The 22,651-nt window shown below is 33.9% G+C and overlaps 2 protein-coding genes across 4 annotated transcripts in view; one reads left to right on the top strand and one right to left on the bottom strand.

Annotated features, from left to right (window-relative positions):
* LOC121725629 (zinc finger protein 26-like) overlaps positions 1-22,651 on the top strand; it is a 98,805-nt gene that overhangs the window by 46,229 nt on the left and 29,925 nt on the right. The window lies entirely within an intron of this gene.
* LOC121725633 (THAP domain-containing protein 6-like) lies at positions 19,151-21,181 on the bottom strand. 2 transcript variants are annotated; one of them, XR_006035414.1, is made up of 4 exons: positions 20,414-20,613; positions 20,113-20,187; positions 19,879-19,953; positions 19,151-19,561 (listed from the first exon to the last, which is right to left on the bottom strand). XR_006035414.1 is itself a non-coding variant. In XM_042112650.1 (4 exons), exons 1-4 carry the CDS (start codon positions 21,087-21,089, stop codon positions 19,843-19,845), a joined length of 444 nt encoding a protein of 147 aa, XP_041968584.1. In that variant the 5' UTR covers positions 21,090-21,181; the 3' UTR covers positions 19,788-19,842. The 2 variants fall into 2 exon arrangements, 1 of the variants encoding a protein (XP_041968584.1); XM_042112650.1 differs by lacking the exon at positions 19,151-19,561 and adding an exon at positions 21,013-21,181 and having other exon boundaries at positions 19,788-19,953; positions 20,414-20,594.

Below are 22,651 nucleotides of genomic sequence, written 5' to 3'. Positions count from 1 at the left end.
TTTTTACACCCCCGAGCTGGTATATTTTTTTAAAGTTGACAATGTAACTGTCAAGGAACAAAGGTGGAAGGTAATTTTTTATTTAGGATATGAAAAATATATCTTAAGATATTAAAAAAAAAACAATCCCCTTTATTTAATTAATAAACAGTCTAATAAAAAGGAAAAATATCTGATAAAAATAACAGATATCTCAGCAGAGAATTAATCAGTCTACAACATTTGCTAAAAGATGGCGCTGCCAACCTCATTTTTTTTTCAAACGATCGCAATCGATTAAACGTAAAGGTAACAAAGACGCCTAATAGATGTCGCTATGTGACATATCCATGTCGCTATGCGACACTTATACCTATTATCTGCCCGGCAATTAGGAAAAAGACAGCTGTTGGATGTATTGGCAGCTCTTTTATATCCAGAAATGGACATAAAATCAACTGACGGCTGTTCTGGATTTTGGTGTAAATCTTGCGATTCTGGTTGATTTTGTTTTCAGGAACTTGAAGGTCGACATGAGCCAAGTCAAGTTGATTTAATCTAGTCTCATGACGAGTAGCAGCCACCCAGCAGCGATGGCAAAATTTGCCCGCCGCTGAATGTATCGCCGCTCATTCATTAGCGTATGAAAGGAGAAAGCCCACTCTCCATAGTGTCTCAGGCCCAATGTGGACATCAAAAAATCGTCTAAATATTGAGTGTTCTAAAAACTTAATAGTATTATATATCTGAGAAAAAAAGTTAAAATGGCGCCATTTTTGTAGAAATACATATTTTTTTAACTTTTTGGCTATTTTATATATTATGAAAATGCGCATGAAAGAAAGATATAATTCAAGTCCTTTTCCGAGTTTCTCAATAATTTATAATAATAAATTATTGAATATAACAATAGATGTAATTCAAATATATATTATTAAGTTTGACAAAAAAGTTTTGATGCCCGTTTCAGTTGGAAGAATTTTTTTCAAACATTATCTTTTACCATTATAGATTGGCATTTGTACTATGTATTTATTATCTTATAATATACCTGCATAATTTGCTAGCTGAAAGAAAGCTAAATATAATAAGACAAAATAAAATAAAACACATTTGTATGATATTAAGTATCTATATTTTCTTCAATGTCATATTCTATCAACAAATCATCTAAAAATAGTGCTGGAGGGCATATATTTGACTGAAATCTAGCCCAACCTATATACCAAAGAACAGTCATAACATGTGAACAGCAGCCTACCGTACGTTTCCCTACTATGCAATTGCAATAATATAATTCAATTGCATCTCTGCCAACAAAATTGTTATTTATTTTAATATATATAAAATATACCTTTCGATTTACATGTCTGCTTTGTATTTTTGCACGTAATAGCCAGCAGTTTTCATTAATTAATAGGCTTGGTAGTCTTCTGTTTTGTTCTCTATATATCTCAATAGTATACATACCATTGGCTCTGATATGTTCCCCATAGTAAGATCTCGCTTGTTTTATTTGGTAAGTACCACAAGCTATTAATTTTAAATCATCCATTGTTAAGCGTGGAAAGTTAGTCAAATTATCAGAGCCAACATTAATATTCACAAATCGAGCCCTCCAGCGATTTAAATTAAGTTCATTTACATGATCCGCTAAGGTGTTATGAATTAACATTTTTTCATTTATTACTGATAATATTTGACTTGCATCAGGTCTGTCTAATATTCTAGGATGGAACCTATTTATTAATGCTGCACCAATTGCAAAGTCTTGCATCATGTGAGATGATGCTCGATTAAAAAACTCTTGCCGGAACAATTTAAATGCCTGTTTAAATACACCATTGATGACCTCAACAACCCAGCGACAAATAGTCACTTTTCTAGAATGATTAGCTTCAAGGGTAGATAGTTGTGATTCACCTTCTTCTCTTGAGGATGGAACTTGAATTGAATACCCACATTCTCTCAGTAGTGGTAAAGAATCTCTAAATCCTCGATCTAATATGAATACATCACCGGGTTGAAAATATCTCCTCAATGGTGTATTTTCAGAAATAAATTCATTTTTAAGTATATCAGCATCTGACATAGTTGCTGGATAGGGCCCTAAGACATCTAAAATATATCCATCCGTGCATGTTATAAGAAATGGTTTCACTAGATTACTTAGCTTATGCATTGAGTATGTCTGTTTTTGGTATTTATAATTTGAACTTTTTTGAATAAATACATAGGTTCCATCCATGATTACTATAGGTTTAATTTGGTTTGTGCTTCCAAATAATCCATTAGGAATTATTAAATTCCTTTCAGCAATGTTTTGTCGGGTCATATGCTCTATACTCAGATTTTGTGGTACAAAATCTTGAGTCAGAAATTCTCTAGCAATTGACATTAATCTCTCTAAAGTACTTCTAGGAATCTTAAACAGCGTAGAGAGTCTTTGGTCTGAATCACCAGTCCTCAGTTTTGTTAAGTATGCAGCAAGTGCAGTGGCACCTCTGTGTGCATTATTTAGTCGAGGAACCTCATCCAATATTTGTCTAAATTGATGTTTGGACATTCCGAGCCAATAATAAACTAAGTGATCATCACTGTCTTCAATATTTTGAAAATCAATATTATGACCAATCTGATTTTTTAACAATGATACCAAATCTTCAATAAATGCTGCAGTAAAACTATGGTTTCCATCTTCAACAATTAAATTATCCCATAAACGGCTTCTCAAATGAAAGTTACAGATGCGACAGTTTTGTGGAACATAAAACGATAAATCGCACAACAGCCTCACCCGAATTGACAGAGGAATGTGTATTCTTTCCGTTTCTAGGCAGTCAGGGAAAATACAGCATCTTTGTGTATTGGAAGCTCGCGTGTAATTTGGTAGAATTATTTCTGAATTACTTGTAGTAGCAGATGTTGATGCTGCCGAGGCCCTGTCTGCTCTCTGCCAGCATGGATGACAGATGCGGCTTGATGACAAAATCTTAAAAGCAGAAAATAATAACAATTAATTATTGTAAAACCAGTAAACAAACAATATATAATGTTATACTTTTATAGTATTTTATATATTAAACCAAATTAAATATTACCTCTCGTGGAGAAATCCATTCTATTATTACATTTCTAATGAGGCTTTCTCTATCCGAATTAGTTTGTAATTCGTGATTTCTGATTCTTCTTATCGATCGATCACAATTTATACAGCGATTCAGACGCACAGAGTCATCTAGCCCTTGTTGTAGTGCAAGACTTTCAGTTATTGCTACCCAGCAATTGTGGCAAACAACATTATCTCCTGACACCTAAAAACAATTTTAATAATAAATATTCAACAATTAAACCATGATGTAAGAAATAATAGAATCATTTTATTATATTCTTACCTGCTGCGGTGCAACCCACTGCTGTATTACGCTTATTTCTTCGGGCTCTAAAATACGGTTCTCGGTAACATTATTACCACAATTTACACAATGTTCTTCAGACATTTTGGTGTGCAAAATCAAATAGCGTAATCCTTTAATCCAGAGCCAAGTTATCGTAGAAGGAGAGAACAAAACCAGTAAAATAATGCCAAAGTCGTACGTGAAAAGCCGGAACAAGTTCAGGAAAGAAAGCCAGGTCGCGGTGAAAGAAATCGAAAACAAAACAAAACGCATCCACATTGAGCAGTAAGCAACAAGCGAACATTCAAAAGTTTCATTCGTTTGAAAAATGTCATTCACATTTCATAATAATAATAATAATAATAATAATAATAATTTATTTGCAGAAAGAAGTACAAGAAGTTGTCGAATTATTAAACATGGTTCACTCTTTCTACCTATAGTATTTAGGCATGCAAATAATGATAAGTAAAATTAAATTTAAGACATTATTAGAAAGTAGTCATTAGTCATAACTTATTAAAATGGTTAATATAATCATTAAAAAAATCAATAATCAATAAATACTTACAAATTATTACAATAAACCTGTGTCTTTGTCAATGCAATAAACATTATTAAATATGCACTGATTAAAAATATGCAACAAAAAGACGAAGGAGAAGATAATAAAAAAAAGAATGTCAATGTCAGCTTATTTTTGCGGTGCGCGGTGTAAAGTGTAAACAAACACGAGAACAGATCTACAAATATATACTAGCAATATGTGCACGAGAACGAGATTCCTACTATGACTATTGACTATGACTATATATTATCGTATATTTCTATTTTACAAACAATTTATATAGCTTATTGCTCAACTTAATGGAGATCGCACAGTTAAGGTATTTATTCACATTGTTTTTAAGTATACTATTTGCTATCTGTTGTTTTGTTTAACAGTGATACAATAAATTTTCAGCATCTATGTCTAAACCATAGGTGAACTATGCCACCTTCATCGAAGAAATTCCTCGTGTAACATTACACGTGGTGTAGATATTACAGGTAACTTAAATATAGGTACCTAATTGCTTATTACAATTTTATAATTTACTTATTTTTTATTTCAATGCATTAATTTTTTATTTTCAGCACCCAATAAATGTTATAAGTTATTCTTCATATCTTTCTGACAAAAGAAGCTTTAGTATGACCTTCCATGTGGTGCAGACAATACAGGTAATCTAAGTTTCTTGCAGGTAACCTATATACTTATAACTATCACAATATTTATATTTAAATGTTTATAATTCAATTTTCAGCACCCAAAAAACATGCCCCACATATTACATTGGAAGTTAGAGGGCGATTATACAAGGATGGTTCGACTTTGATATAAATTACATTGATGTACATTACATGGCTTCAAGTAATAAATAATTAGTGATACATGATAATATTATGTTCATAATGAGAGTATTGTGATAAAGATATAATAGTATTAAGTAAGATCAAATTAGAATGTCAATTAATTAGTCAAAAATGTATAAATTAAATAATATAATTAGATGTCAAAGAGAATTAAATATGATTGTGTTATTGGAGTCATGTCAAAGAATAATTATAATATATATAATATGTCACAATAATCTCATTCTGAATAAAAAGTTAAAATTAAAGTATGTCAACCTATAGCTAAAGAATAAAAATAAATTTTCATCAATCAGTATTATGTCAGTCCAATTTTATCATTTAGGTATTCTGAGACACTATAGTAACATTTTTGTATTAGAAATTCGGAAACAGCTTTTTTGAAGGAATTAACACTAACTTTATTTTCTCTACATGATTTAGGTAGTTTGTTGTATATTTTAGAAGACATTCCAATTACGCTTTTAGACATGAGTGTAGTTTTATATGTTGCAGTAATAATCTTGGTTTTATCACGTCTATTCCTATCTACAATATTAGTCTTTTTAGGGAATAGATCATGATTTTTATGTACAAACAATGCTATTTCTAGTATGTATAGTGATGGAAGCGTGAGAATTTTATATGTAACAAAACTTGGCTTACAGCTATCGGTTACTCTCAAGCCAAACATTGCCCGAATACAGCGTTTTTGCATCTTGAAGATTATGTCATTGTCTGTTGAGTTCCCCCAAAAGATTATGCCATAACGTAGAAGCGATGCGACCATACCATGGTAGGCAGATAAGAGTCCATCGATATTCATTATGGATGCTAACTTGAGAAGCGCAAAAGAACTACTGCTAATCTTTTTACTCAGTTGTTCAATGTGAGGTTTCCAGTTTAGTTTATTATCAATAATTAGTCCCAGAAATTTAGCACTGTCAAGTTGGTCAATTTGAGTGTTATTATAATGCACACAAATCGTAGGTGGCAACTTTCTTTGAAAAAACTGGATGATAGTTGTTTTAGTTAAGTTAATTTTTAAATTGTTATTGTCAAGCCAAGTTATAATTGATTTTAATGTTTGAATAATGTCATTTTCATAGTCTTCTAAATTGTCACAATCAATAGTTATGGTACTGTCATCGGCAAACAGTGTAAAGGGTTTGTTAATACATTTAGGAAAGTCGTTTATGTAGATTAAAAATAAAAGAGGACCCAACACACTGCCTTGTGGAACTCCATAAAGTAAATGTCTAATTTTTGATAGAAAACGCTCTTCATAAAGTGTTTTAAAATTTAGTCGTATTATTTCAGTGTATTGTATTCTGTTTGTGAGATACGATTCAATAAGTTTTAGTGTAATTCCGCGTACACCATATGCTTCAAGTTTTTTAAGTAAGATTCTGTGATCAATATAGTCAAAAGCTTGAGTCATATCACAGAATATAGAGCAAACTGGGTTTCCATTGTCCATATTTTTCATTACATTTTGTAAAAAGTCAAAAATAGCTCTATTAATACCTACATTTCGGCGAAAACCTTTTTGTTCCTTACATAAAATGTCAAATTTTTCAAAAAAAGTGTACAGGTAATTATATATATATTTTTCAAAGATTTTAGATATGACAGATGTAAGAGCAATGGGTCTATAATTATGTAATAATCTTTTATCGTTTTTTTTATATAAAGGCTTTATAATTGAAATTTTTAGTTTATCAGGAAATACTCCATCCATGATACCTAGGTTTAAAATATGGCTAATGGGCCCTGAGATAATATTACTCACCGATTTTATAACTTTGGTTGATATTTCATCAAATCCAACGCTTTTTGAGTTTTTCAGATTTTGAATGATTTTGTGTACGTCTTGAGGTGAGCTTGCTGGTATAAACATTGAATTTGGTGAGGTTAAAATATTTTTTGTGACATGTTTACCGTACCCTGGGATAGGATTAATTTTATCTACAAAATAATCATTAAATTCATTGGCAATTTCTTTAGAGTCTGTTATGATGCGGTCATTAATTTTAATTTCCGAAATGTTCTCTCTTGGAACATTAATTCTAGACTGTTTAATTATGTTCCATATTGACTTAGTTTTATTTGTTGACATTTTAATTTTGTAACTATTTTGTGCCCTTTTAGTTTTTATTATAATTTTTTTTAGTAATTTTGAATATTTCAAATATTTTAATTTATTTTCAGCATTCGGAATTTTTCTTAATGTCCATAGTAGTTTTCTTTTTTTTTTGCATCCAATTCTTATTCCACGAGACAGCCACTGTGTTGCCGCTTCAGTCATCAGTGTTGCCGCTTGTCACAAAAAAATGAAATCGATAAATCGGTTACGTAAAAAAACAATCGATATGACTTTTTTATCTTTATTGTATAAAGTAACAAACGGACATATTGGTTTTAAGATAAATATTTGCTTTTGGTTAATTCCACATAGAATTACCAACAGCGGCCCATTATTTGTATTTAACCTGAGTTCATTTTATTCGTTTATAAATCGATAACCGGATCGATTGATCATAGTAAAAATATTTTATCTTCGGGCAACATTTCACCTCAACTATGTTTTATTTATGTGCTTAGATGCTTAGATACTAATAAAATTCCCTTTTTTATTGAAATATTACTGATTATAGTGGCGCTTATTTAAATGTTATCAAAAATCATGTCTCTTTATGGTACATTTCTGGACAAAGTAAATCATCTTAAGATAGCTGTCCACTATGGGCCTGAAATGGGCTTTCTCCAAGTATAGTTCGTTAGTGAACTCTAAGGGCATAAACTGCGTTACGCGTGTGTACGCACGTGAGCACGTCGCGGGCCACGCTTTTGGTGCACGCACGTGAGCACGTTCGCGTGCTTATGCGCGGGCATCGGCGCGTGCATCCGCGTAACGCAGTTTTCTCAGTACAATTTTGACGTTGGAGGTGTACAGTCGAGTAATTATGGATAAATTAATGTTGTATTATTTATCAAGACGACGGCGACGACGAATTGCCAAAAAAAGACGCCAGCCAGTAAGCCCGTACGTTGAATCTAGGTTACTGTGCGGGGAATTCGTGGTGAAGTTTGGTATATTAAGAGAAAATGAAAGGTTTTTTTTCAAATATTTTAAAGTTTCATTACAAGTCTATGATGAATTATATTCAAAACTGGAGCCCTATTTGAAGACTAACAATCTACGATTGAAATCTACGTCAATCGTATCACCAATGGAACGATTTGCAATGACATTGCGGTAAGTAAAGACATTTCGATATTAATAATCATCTTTATTCATGTAAAAAAACAGTCATTATTTAACAAAACTTTAGAACACTCATATTTTTTTGCCAATTTATGTAAGTCACATTACTGTTTAGCCACATCAAGCAAGAAAGAAGAAGAAGTTCTTATTGTTTCGGCAGTGACACCTGAATATGGCTTAAATGTTTTTCTTGATGTGGTTCACTCTGTTCTTAGGACCGAAACACATAACCGCACACTTATTAATCATCATATTAATCACAGTTTCTTACATTTATTAATTATATTTTGTTATTTCTAAATTACACAGTTTTATCGTTTTCGTTTTTTTTTTATCTATACCTACTTATTCACTAATTTTTTTATATACTTAATCACAACAGTCATCACAGTGTCTTGCATAAACGCTACGTTACAATTAGTTTTTGATTAATCATTTGAAATACACTAATAAAATCACAGGTTCAAGTTTAAAATAAAAAAACACAATAACAGTTAAAACAGTACAATAAGTCTAAGTCTTAATTATATTAATATACCTACCTTACAAAGTATTAATTATAATGACGCATATTGATTGCAAGTTTTTACATATGAATATTTCCCTTATTAATTATTCCCTTCTATTACTAGATCGGGTACTAATATTATTTTAAATTCTTATTTATCATCACAATCATAATCACAGTTTACTACATAAAAGATTAAATTTAAGAAGAGGACATATGAAGGAGCAATGTTATGAGTAGGTTCAAAAAAAAGGTCCATTAAGTAAAAAAGGGGTCTATTGATACACTTTTTTATTTGACCCCAAAATAGGGTTTAAGATAAAAGTGTCCGAATCGACCCCGTTTCTTTCCTTATGAACATTACACCTCAAGGCTTGTAAACTTTTGGCGAATGCCCTTGCATATCATAATAATTGCACATGAGACCAGAAAAATATAAATATAAAATTGCGCTTTTTACTAACTTAAATAGTTCTTCATGTTCTTCTCTTTCTTTTGTTCTTAATAATTAAACAGTCTTAATCAAATCTTCAAAGTCTTTCTTGTTACCTATTTATTCATTGTTCGTATCTGATCTTACATTTAATGATTCTAAATCATTCGTTACCGTATTTTGCGTTAATGAAAGGTCATCAATGGTAATAATCATTTCTTTTTCTATATCAATCAAAGCTTCTAATACTTTCGTACGAAATATTAATTTTTTAAAGCAACTCAATTTTTTTACAGTTGGTAATAATGACTTAAAAAAATTCAAGTCTTCGTCCATATTATCTGCAGTGTTATTCTTCACGCAATTTAACAACTCTAATTCGAAATCAGTTGGCGATTCGCACTTACGTTTCTTGGAAGATCGTGTTTCTTTGGTAACGCTGGAGCTGGTTCTAGGTACATTAATCAAATCTTCTTCAATAATCGTATTATTTTGTGAAGTTCTCGGTGACGCGTTTTGCTCTACTGACTGATTAAAATTGTCTGCCGATTCTTCTCCTTGAGTATTCGAGTTTGAATCTAAAAATGACAGCATGTCATAGTAAATGTATGTTTTATTTGCCCTGGAACCGGAGCCTGATTTAAGTTTTTTTTTAGTAGACCTCACTCTTATATAAGTGTCTCTTGCAGTTTTCCATCTTTGCTGCAGCTTTTTCACTGAAACAATAACACAGGTATTTTATTTTATTACAGATATTTAGTTAGTGGACATACCTTCGTCGATATTCATCTGGCGTATCATACAGGACTAACCACGGTCAGAAAAATAGTAACAGAAGTTTGTCAAATTATAATTGAAATGTTAAAGGAAGAATGTATACCAAAATTTTCCCGTGCGCTATGGGAAGAGACTGAAAAAGGTTTTTTAACGCAAGCCCAGTTTCCTAACTGCATAGGTGCAATAGACGGAAAACATATACGCATTATAAGACCTCCACATAGTGGTTCCCTCTATTACAACTATAAGCATTACTATTCTATTGTACTGCTTGCAATGTGTAACGCCAACTATGAGTTTACCTATATAAACGTGGGAGTGCAGGGTAAAGAATCTGACTCCGCAATTTTCACACAAAGCCGATTGTACGAACAAATCAACAATGACTTAATAGATATTCCTCTTGCCAAAGCATTGCCCGTAATACACAATGATAAACCAACCAACATTGCTGCAACCGCAGCTTTGCCCTATATTATTGTAGGAGATGAAGCATTTGGGTTATCTAGCCATGTCATGCGGCCATATGCTCGAGCTCTCGATTTAAACTACAAAAAAAAAATATTCAATTATAGGTTAACGAGAGCGCGACGTTATATTGAGTGTACATTTGGTATCATGGCTAATAAATTTCGCATACTCCATCGTCCATTGAACGTTGGAAAAGACAAAGCAATTTGTTTTCTTAAAACAATTTGTATTTTGCATAATTTTATAAGATCAAGAAGTCAAATTAATGACTTTCATGATATTGTCATTATACCAGACCATATACGTTCAGTTCGGGGGTTAATTGGAAATACCCACAGAGATTCGTATACATTACGCGATAACTTCGCAGATTATTTCGTTGCAGACAGACAGCTGTCATGGCAAGATCGCAGTATTTATTGAAGATAGTTGGCTTTTTTATAATTTATGTACATTCAATTATTGAATTTTCACGGTTTTTTACCACACATTTTTTATTAACATAGCAGGCATATTTTAATAATATACCTAATGATTTTATTTGTTAAATTCATCGGATGTAACCAAATAACTTAGATTGTTGTAAACTAAAGTTGAGAGATGTCAAAGAAAAACCTACAAAACTACAAAACGCACGCTTATTTTACAAAGTTACTGGCCCAATTCTAAAACCAATATAATAAATATTTTAGTTGATAATTGTTTTATTTATTTACCTACCGATCCACTGTTTCTGCCCTAAAATGATTTTGAACCCTAAATACACCGATAGTGTAAAGTAGTGTGAAGCTCGCAGTCGTGAACATACTGGTTGTCTCGTGACGCGCAAAATGGCGGCGACCGCGTGGCCGAAAGCAAGAACTTTGGAATCTATCGAGCAATATAAAACCATACCAATATTATGGGACATTGTTCACACGAATTTCACAATGTTCAGAAATACGCAGTATCTCTGCACTAGTTTTGAATATAAGCATGGTTTTATATTTACGTAGGTAAATTATTGTAAATATTCCCAGTTTTAATTTTATAGTTGGATTAATTGTTGAAAACATTTAATTGACACAAATAAAATTGAAATAACTAATTATATATAACTAATTGCATAGATTATTAAAAATAAAAATTTGGCGCAAAGAATAGTTTACCTAACCTACGTTATTATAAAATAAATAAAGAGTGTAGGTACTTACCTTGTATGTTTTTTTCTGCTTCACTCCAGTCATCATAATTTTCAAACAGTACTTTACAAATGTCTAGCCATGCTTTTGATTTAGCGTCCCGGTCTTTAAATATTTCGCTTGATTGGTCCCATATGGCAGGACGACACTGAACTTCAACAATTACCCTTTCTGTATCAAAATTTGTAATTTTTTGTTATGGGCCGGGCACGCGCGTGCGGTCGGTTCGAGATAGCGCTGTCAACTGAACAAGCACGCGCGTGCACCCGCTAGCGGGCTTCGCGCGTGGACCCGTCCAACGTGATGCGTGATCAGTGATCACGTCGCGTGCATGCGTGCCCCATTGCACGGAAGTATCACGCGACGGGCTCACGAGCGTGTGCACGCGCATGGGCACGCGCGGGTCGTTTTTGTATGGACACGCGAGAGGCACGCTTAACGCAGTTTATGCCCTAAGAAATCAATAGATTCCTTGTCTCATTGCGAAATGAAAAAAAAAAAAACATAAAATAACATAACACTAATTGAGAACTTCCATATGATGTAGGTAGGAAAATGTTACAACACATGGAACGAAACCGCCCATTCTTCTTTAAGATGATACCGGCAGCTTCCAGGAAATCAATTCCTAAGAGTGTGCGGTTGTCACTCGCTTCTGGGATTGCCAACAATCTTATTGACAGTGAACGACCTCCAACAACAACATCTACAGTCGACATAAACTGCTTGTCTTGTGGTGCCATCTGCAAGACTTAAAAGTGCATTTTCTTGTGCAAATGACTCACCACTCTGCACCAAGTTCTTTTAAAATTGGGCACTGGCAATAATGGTTCATGCAGCCGTGTCCAAAAATGCATAATATCCCTTTTGCCCTTTAATAGTTATCCTTTTTGTGGGGATTTTTGATTGGCTTTTTACTGCCGGCTATAATGAAAGAGACAGCTTCCGGAGCTCTTTATTTTTAGAGTTTTCACTGTTACTTCGAAATACTCCCGGGGCACCACATCCGTAACAAGTGATGGTTGGTTTTGGCTGAACCTTTACATCCGCCATCATCTACCAGCAAACTTCAAACAGATGTCCTTTTTTTCCACAATATGTACATTTTTTAAAACCCTTACGGACACTTTCGTATTTTGACGTTTCTTCAATCTCCTTGAATGGCTTTCTGAATGATTTTTTCATTGGTTTGCTTCTTCTCTTCAGCCACACGTGACACGAGGTATATCTTGAGAACAGCTCAAGATATACCTCGTGTAGCTGCATCTTAGGTGCAAATAAATTTTTTATTGCTTCAAGGCCTTGGTTTCACTTTTTGATATCGCCTTTTACTCCGCTCCACCAAGTAGCAGCAGGTCCCGTTATCAGTAATTTTTCAGTAGTCTTTGTCGGAAATATTTTAATTTTTTTTATGAATAGAAATATTGATGACAAATTCCTCAACTTTATTATAGCACCGTTCGCCGTGAAAACGTGATGAGCACTGAGCGAAGCTTTTGTTTGTCTTAGTTTACTCAAAAAAAATTAAAAACTGAAAATCGATTTCCTTTGCTTTCATAGCCCCCATAAGTCATAGCCGACTGAAAAAGTGTTCATAATATATATTTTTGTATGTCCTACAAATATTAAATCGCATGTTTTTGTCTAATCTTTACCAATTTTGAACTATACTTAATAACTTTTTACTTTTTATGGACTGGGATTGGGATTTTCTTTTTGAGATAATTCAAAAACTATTCAAGCGAGACATCTGGGTGTTTTACTCGGGGATATGTAATTAAATACTCATTCGAATTAACCATCAAAAACACGATGTCCGTTTTTTTGGTCGAAAAAAACACTGCAGTGGTGGATCCGGTGCGCACCCGGCGACCGCCTGCCGGATGAATTACGCCGGTACGTGTGAAAGCTTTAGTACATGGCCAAACACTTCGCTGCCGGGTATCCGGTGCCAGCTAACCGGCAACCGGCTCATGTGAAAAAACACTAACAGACAGAATAAATATTATTTAACGAATTTTAACACAGTTGTGTAACCAAAGTTTTCTTACAAAGAAGTTTGTTAATTTACTTTGTTATCTATTTATTATATTAATCAGCTTAATTAAAAAACCTAATGGGATCTGAACGTAGGAAAAAATAATTTTACTGTAGGTTTAATATTACAAAAAATCACAACCACAAGATTTTTGCCTTAACCACGACGGGCGGACGGACTGTTCAAACGGGATTGTTCTTTTGACATGAGGGCAAGTCTGATTTTGGCATTAATGAGGAAGGCTATCGTAATAAGAATGATAATTGTCGTGAAGTAAAACCTTCAGGTCTTATAAATCCTGAAGCATAGACTAGTATATATATTATTTGGAAATAGACATGAGGCGTTTAAAGCGACACCTGCGCATTTGCCTCGAAATCTTTCTCAGATACTTTCCTCATTGCGCCGATAGATTGTATTATGTTTAATTTGATAAATGAACAATATTAACCTAAACAAAACTTTTATCGGGTTTTACGGCGATTCAACTAGATTTTAAAGTTTACACGGGGTTTTGATTGCATTTAAAGTTTAAAATATATTATAATTATAAATTATAGAAATAAAACGATATTTTGACTCATAAACCTTTATTGAATATATAATAAATTGTCATCGTCACTTACTCAATTATACTTGACTCACCTGTCTGCCTGTATTTTTTTCTAGTATTCGTTTTAAAAAAATATCCTACTAGCAGAGGTTTTTTAAGGGATCATTCTCGTCAAAAACAAGCACTTTGCCAGTGAGTAAGTGGCTGACTTCCTTGCACCAATTGTTTATGAAAAAAATAACACTCTTGTTTATTATAATTTTTTTAGCGCCTCCGAGTGCTCTGAACATTTTATAAAGTTTAAACTTATGTTAACATTAACTATTAATTTAATGTACTCTGAAATGTTACTTCTAATAGCTGTTAATATTTTCTAGGTTAGTGAAAAATACAATACAAAACAGCTTGAAAAATGCATACAGATTATTTGCAGCACCAGAGATCGAACAAAGAAATAAAAATATTTCTATTGACAAGTGACAACCCGATGACAACCACAGATTTGACAACTGACATTTCACACAAACCACAAAGTATAGATATGAGTTGCCAACATATTATGTACTTACACTGAATATTGGGTTGCGTTCATATTACACTAACACTCCCTGCTGAACGCCTCCCATTCGACTTATACAAAACAAATGCTGAACCCATTCGACTTATACAAAACAAATGCTTTTTATATGTAGTACCTTTAGTTAAATTATCTGCCACCATATAAAAACCATTTACAAATAAAAATTTAACTTTACAATCAGCGATATTATCTCTAAGAAAATGTAATCGAATATCTATATGTTTAGTCTTTGGTTTATAACAATCAGTCGATGCCAGTCTTATAGCACTTTGGTTATCAGAATAAATAACAAGAGCACTCTCACTAGGACGTCCAAGTTCAGTCTGCAGCTGCTGGATCCACGGAGCCTCCTGAGTGGCTGAAGCCATTGCCATGTATCCTGCCTCAGCTGTAGATAGCGCCACAGTCTGCTGTTTACATGAGTTCCATGACATAGAACCTTTCTGAATTTTGCAATTTTCATCTCCATTCATTAATAAATTAACCTTTCCCATACTTTCCACAGGAAGTGGTGTCTTACTGGCAACAGTTACGGCAGGTATCGGAGGACTTGTCACATCATACATCCAATCGCTTCTGTTGGTCATATGCATGGAGGCGCCCGAGTCCACATACCACAGGTCCGGATTCATTTTCTGTGAAGAAGCTGAAAATGCTGCAATAAAACTATTAGTTATTTTAGTATCTTCTTAATTTTGCGGCTTCTTTTTCTTTTGAGTGCGACATTCCTTGGCAAAATGTCCTCGCTTATTACAGTTGAAACATCTGGGTCCCATATTAGACTTATTTTTGTTCGGATTTCAGTAAATTCCCTTTTTCTTAACATAAAATGCTGTGTTATCTGAGCATTGTACTTCCTGTAGGAGCTTTATCTTTATTGAATCAGCATTTATTTTGATTCCAGAGCTCTCTAATCCCATTATCATAGGTTTATATGTCTCCGGTAAGCCAGCCAACATCAGGGTCCCGAGCCATTCTTCATTGATATCAAAATTAATATTTCTAAGCTTGTGGGCCGTTGACATGATTTTATTTATGTAAGCATCTAGACTCTGAGATGATTCTAATGTCGGCTGTACACTCTCGCCGAGACACAGCGAGGCGGCCCGAGTGCGAGAGTGTAAATGGGTGCGCTCGCCTCGTCTCGCCTGTCTCGGACCCTCTCGGTCCGGTGTCGGTATTTTACGCCCGAGACAAAGGGTCTCGCGAGGAAAGCGAGCGCATTACTGTACACTCTCGCGTTTTTTCACTACTAGTCGCGCCGCTAGACAGTGCAGAACAGAAAAATAATAATAATAAACGTCATTATCAGTCATTATCTGTGAGAAATAAAATTAAATATGATTATAGATCTTTGGATTACATTGATATCTTTCGATGCATAGAGAAAAATAATGGTCCATCTTCTCTGAGTTCATAACTGCAATTATTATTGAACTAAGCGAGAATGTACATGATCGCACTCGGGCAAGGGGCTCTCGCACGAGACTCTCGCCCGAGAGCTCTCGGCGAGAGTGTACAGCCGACATAACGTTGTCGTGATGAGGTCTCGTAGCATGGCAACTCTTCTACATAGTCCGCTGTCATCGAAAGCTTTTTCTAAGCACTGCCAAACTTCTTTACACGTAGTCGCGTTCTGTACGTGTACATAGATGATCGGATCTAACAGTAGTATAAGCTTAGATTTTGCCTTGGTTTCCTTCACGCTATCGGTGTTGGTTCCGGCGACGCAATCCCACAAGTTCTCCAGTTCGAAATATGCTTGGACGGCGAACTTCCAACTTGTGTAATTGTCTCGTCCAACAAGTCTGTCTATGTGAAATGGATTAAGACCTGTATTTGACATCTTATTTCTTTCGGGATAACACACGCCACGCCGGTAATCGTGTTCTATCTTGAGCACGTCGGTACACAAAATGGCTACCTGTGATTACCTCAAATATGGTCGGCTCGATCTTACTTTCGTGCAGCAGATAAATCCGCTCGGTTTTTCAAGATATTGTTTTTTCACTTTCTTCTCCAGCAACCACGCTCTGCTACCATGTTAATATTTTCTAGGTTGGTGAAAAATACAATACAAAACAGCTTGAAAAATGCATACAGTTTATTTGCACCAGAGATCGAACAAAGAAACAAAAAGATTTCTATTGACAAGTGACAACCCGATGACAACCACAGATTTGACAACTGACATTTCACACAAACCACAAAGTATAGATATGAGTTGCCAACATATTATGTACTTACACTGAATATTGGGTTGCGTTCATATTACACTAACAATAGCACTCAGAATACAGAACAAACCAGAAGGAGCCAACGGCCGATAATGTTCGCCGCCCGCTGTGTCCAGAAACAATACGTTACCCCCGCATTCCTCATACTTCCCACCCGTACAGAGTTGCTAGCTTATAAAGAGTTCGCCTCTTTTAGGGAGAATTAAAAATCATGTTTCAAAATAATGCAATGTTTTCTTGTGGACAACAATACACTTACAGTTATACTATTAAATAAATATTAAGATACCTACTCTTATTTAAATTTTATTCGCTTTTCTAGTAAAATAAAACATTATTTGTTTAAAAAATAACTTTATTTAGGTACCTTTTTGTTGTACTAATTTTTTATAATATTGCCGTTTTGATTCTGAGGCAATCGATATATTTTTTTGTTTTGACAAATGATGTAGTCTTATATGTAAATATTTTTCTATAACAGCCCTTATGAGATTATTTCTGTGAATACAAGTTCTCTCAACAACTGCAAAAATGTTATTTTTTCCTACAAATTGTTTGAAAATTGAAAGAACAATCATTAAATATTGGGCATCCGAAGTTATTACGAAATCTTCACTCGAAATTTTTCGTACATGTGCTTCACAAATGCAACATATTTCAAAAACACTTTGCGACGGAAAACAAAGACCACCTTTGTTTTTTAAACCAATTAGTTTGTGGAAATATAGAATATCGGTCGCTAACATTGATTCAATACAGAATTTACATTTTATCGATTTTGTCAAATAATGAGCTACGGAACCTGATATGTAACCTACGATGTATTTCGATAAATCAAAAAGCTGAGGAAGTTCAGAAGATAATAATTTTGCTATGCTGCTGTCACTGTCTTCAACAGGAAGTGTTTGATCTGGGTTGAAGAGCTCATCATTGTCTTCGAATCTTTGCGAATATGCTGAGGAATTTATAGCTTTAGTTGATGACGAACAATTTAATATACCTATGTTTTCAAGTGGTATGCAATTTCCGTTGTTGGAAGCTTTGAGTTCTAAATGACATAAAACTTTCCTGTAAATGCCTTTAAATTGTTTAGCATTGGGGTTATCGTTATGGCCTCCGTGCATATGTAACTCCAGATGGTCTTGGCTACATTTGTATGTTGGAATAAATACCAACAGATTATCGGATACAATCAAACTCTGGTATAGGGATTTCAAACTCTCAATGCAAATAAGTAAACCCAGGAAACCCGTATGGCAACTACATTCTACGACTGGTTTATAATTTTTCATTATTACCTGCACTTTTCTTCCATCTTTGTTAATTTTTCTTTTGACCACATTCTTAACTTTTAATTTTAATATATAAGTTTTCATTATAAATAATTAAATATCATTTCTTTATTACGAGTGTTCAAAGGCTGCTTATAGTCGAATTGTTTCATGTTACGGGAGTTGAAAATGTCAAAGAGGTCATTCATATATTTTACAAAAGTTTCGGTGGCTTTGGAATTTTTAAATGTATGTAATTTAGCATCTTCGCGACAAAATTTTAGGGCTTTTGCTACACTATTACTTAGTACCTGACTAGCTAGCTTAACTTTCATAATATTATTACGGAACATTATATGTCTACGTGTAAGCTTATTTGCTATATGAAGTCCTTCATTTTCTTGAAGTTTGTTTAGGTCACATATTAGATTCCAATTGATTTCTTCTTCGTTCTCATCTAGGAATGTTTTTTTGGACTCAAAATGATTTCTAATTAATTTGATCATGTGAACTGACTCTAAGAATATAGCTACGTCAGAGTCATCAACTGGGTGTTTAAAAGTAGTCTTCATTACACTATTGTGATCTATTTTACATCCCAATTGCTTCATCACCGTTATATTTGTCGAATGGCCATCAAATGTAAGGGACACAACTTTGACGCCAGCCTCATGGCATTTAATAAGGCATAATTTTATTAAATTAACTTTTTGCTCCGCATTTAAGCCGTGCACCAAGAAGTATCCCAAGGGTAATTTAAAATTATCGTTCACAGCATTTATCAAAAAGACGTACGCTTCCGAGGCTAAGGTTTGGCATTCAGATGAACCAGTTCCCATGTCGACATACCCGTAATTCTTTTTCCCATCCCATAAACTTTGACGTCTGATCGACATCTCATCTGCAATAAGCGCACAGATAATTTTATGTTCAGATGTTTTAGCCTTTTCCTTCAAGGCCTCGAAAGATTCATCGGAAAATCCAGGTTCTCCCTTTATATTGGAGTACCATTTACACAAAGTTTTTGGATGCGGAAGGCACGTGTCAAAAGTTGCCCTCACGTACCTATAGGCACTAGGCGAAAGAAAATTTAATGTCAAACAGAACTTTTTAATTTTTGTAGTATATTTAAATTTTTTCTTGTTTTGGACGCTTTTTTTGTAAAAATTATTAAAAAAATCGGCTGCCACAACATCTTTTGAAAGGAGGTTATAAACATCGTCGTTGACATAACGATTGTTCTTTAAATTCCTCAGTATATTCTGTAAAGACTCATTTCTTTTTTTTAGACGTCTGTTTTTTTGTTGCAGTGTTTTAATTTTTCGGACATATTTCTCACAAAATAATTGCTTTCGTCGATATAGGGCTTTTAATTTCACTTTTCTCGGCGTATCGAGGATTGAGTCCAAATCAGAGACAGGAACATCACCAATCAGCGAATCTGGTTGTGGAGATGGTGTAAATTTTCTATCCTGAAATAAAAAATCATCGTCAAACATGTATACAGACCATTTTCAAATATTATTGATTATAAAAATGTTATAGTCATGTTGTGCTAAATTTTTCAATCTTTAATTTGTATCCAGACCATATCATTTCCCAAGAAAGAACTGATTTCAGCGCAGTATAGTCTACAGATTGTGTAGCGTAGGTGTAGTTAAAGTGTAGACATAGCGCAATTATAGTTGAATGGCGTATTAAATATTTTTAAAGCGGTAAGCATGTTAGAAAAAATTTGAAATAATGAAAAATACTAAATGAGGTAGGCATAAATTGTAACAATACATACATTCATCTGTATCGCAGGGCCAGCTGAAAGTGCGCCTATGTGAGCCCCCGATTCTGCTGTTACCATGGCCATATGCTGTAATAAAATATTCGTAATAAAGGGACTTTGTAATTACAGCAAAGTTAATTATTCTGAAGCTATACAATAGATTAATATACTTAATTTGTTTGTAAAAAATATCTTTTTGAAATCCTGTACCAATCTACGTTAAAAACAATTTGTTATAATACGCACATCCTTATCAGCTAAAGGTCCGGATATTGATGTATCCATGAGGATCTCGTCTTCTTCCGATATTATGGCCATGTGCTAAAACCGAAAAAAATCTGGTATATTGCATCCTACTAATATAATAAATGTGAAAGAATGTAAATTTGTTTGTTTGTTACTCAATAACGCTAAAAGTTGAAATAGATAAATAGATGAAACCGCATCAAAATCGGTTCGGTCAAACGCGAGATAATCGTGAACTTTTTTAAGTCAATTTAAAACCATTTAGATATTACAATGCTATCAAATTTATATACTTATCTACCTTATTTGGAAAAGATCCTTTTCGTAATTTTTTAAAACCACATTTTGTGTCATAAAAACAATCATCTTCAAAATGTTTTGAACAAATAACACTGCTTTTAGAAGGATTCCAAATTTCATCTAACCGAGCTAGTCTAATAATTTTAGTCCACTTCGCTCTTATAATTTCATCAGCGGGGAACCTGAAATGCCACTTTTAATAATTAGAATAATTTTAACACAATAATAATAAAAAAACCAACCATTTTATAGAATTTAACATCTGTCATATAACAAGTAATAATAATTATTTATTTGCCACTATGTTTACGTTAAAATATCTCAAACAATGTACCGAAACGGAAAACCTACTTTGCACTTAATTAATGCAGTATGTATTTATATACTTATTATATATTAAAATGACTTTAAATTATTTTAATTGTACTTGTTAATTAGTTTATCAATGTCAACTTTCTAAAAAATAAACCAGCAAAGGGGGAAAAGAAACCACCAAAACTGGCAACATTATCAAAATGGACTCGCTCAAATTGTTTACGTTAGGAACAAGAAAAAGAAATTCATTATTTAATTAAAATTAGATGTAATTGAGCTACTTACACATGAAACGTAATCCCATCTTGTTTTTTTATTCTTCCAACTGCATTCCTGCAAGTAGGAACTGCACAAGACGGCATTATTAAATAAAATTAAACGGATTTGTTTACGCGTACGTCACACGGCGGCCACAGATAGACTAGTAAACCAAACGTTAAACTACACTCTTTGAGAGGAGTTTGTATAGCTTCGGTATTGGGTGCGTTCGCGGTTTCTGGTTTGTTCTGTATTCTGAGCAATAGCATTAGTTTTTTAAATTTCATAAGTTATATTTTCTACTTGTGCAAAGAAATTAAACATGGTGTATGAAATCAAACACGGACGTAAAAAAAATACGGACGTAACCTAGTCTAATCACGAGTGAAGCATAGTTATGGCCGCCCGTGTAGGATGTGTGCGTGTCATTAGTGCCGTCACTCAATGTACAATGACAGCGGGTTACGTGTGTGAGTGTCGGTCACGTGTACAAGAAACGAAATTGGCGTACCTTGCATGCTTCACCTATTTATAGTGTAACTAGCTGTCCCGGTGAACTTCGTGTCACTTTAAAACCTTCCCTGGACTTTTACGAATATTTTAAGACTAAAATTAGCCCAATCCGTTCAGCCGTTTTCGAGTTTTAGCGTTACTAACACAATTGAAAATCCATTTTTATATATTATATAGATGCTACGTCCGTATTTTTTTTACGTCCGTGCATACACCTTGTAGGATAGCAGAGCCATCTTTTATTTTCAAATTCTTTAATTTATTTCTATGAATTAAACCTTTGTATGTTTGAGTTTCCATGCTATTTGTGCACTAAAGGCAATTTTTGTGAATCGTCTTTTTGGCTTTAACTAATATCCACCCGAAAAAAAATGTTTACCGTAATTTCCTCCTTCAGAATTTTGTACAAAGCATCACAGACTTCCACTACAATTTTTGATATAATTTGGCTTGATATTTTAAAAGTAAAATGAAAGCTTCTGTAACTATCGCCTGTGGCTAGAAATCGCAAAGTAACTGCCAGTCTCAGTTTTGTAGGAATAGCAACTCTCCATTTTGTATCCTTTTTGGAGATTAGTGGTACATTTTTTGTAATATATATGAAGTTCCAGCATAAAATTGCTAACCTCTTGCCGTCCGTTCGCTCTCGAACGGACAGAAATGTGTATGAAACTCCTTTCATACACATTTTTGTCGTCCCTGTCGTCGACTCGTAAAGTGTATAAAATCTGATCAAATATTATACTTAGTAAAATTATGTACGATCCAACATATCTACTGCCTCTCTCTGCTCCTAAACAGAATGATATTCATGGATATTCAACAGCCACCCAGTACCCACGCGGCGAACCACAGATTATGAGTGGAAGTGGCCGCGCATAGACAACGCATCGCTGCGTTCGTTGATATTATGGCCGCGTTCACGAAAATACAATAGTAGGCAGTAGCCCAATAGGCGATAAGTAAAAAACCGTGTCGCCCAACAGACGATAAGTCGCCATTCCAAATTTTTTGTAGCCGCGGGGGACCGCAAAATTTGCTACTTGTCGCCCAATTGGCTACTTGTCGCCCAATCTGGAGACCCTGGTAAAGACATAAAAGTATCGAGTACTTTTCTTAGGGCCTAATGCGCATACGTCAGCTCGTCAATATT

This window comes from Aricia agestis, chromosome 3 (genome assembly GCF_905147365.1).
Source record: "Aricia agestis chromosome 3, ilAriAges1.1, whole genome shotgun sequence".
NCBI classification, from domain to species: domain Eukaryota; kingdom Metazoa; phylum Arthropoda; class Insecta; order Lepidoptera; family Lycaenidae; genus Aricia; species Aricia agestis.
This window is presented reverse-complemented; position numbering and strand designations above follow the sequence as displayed.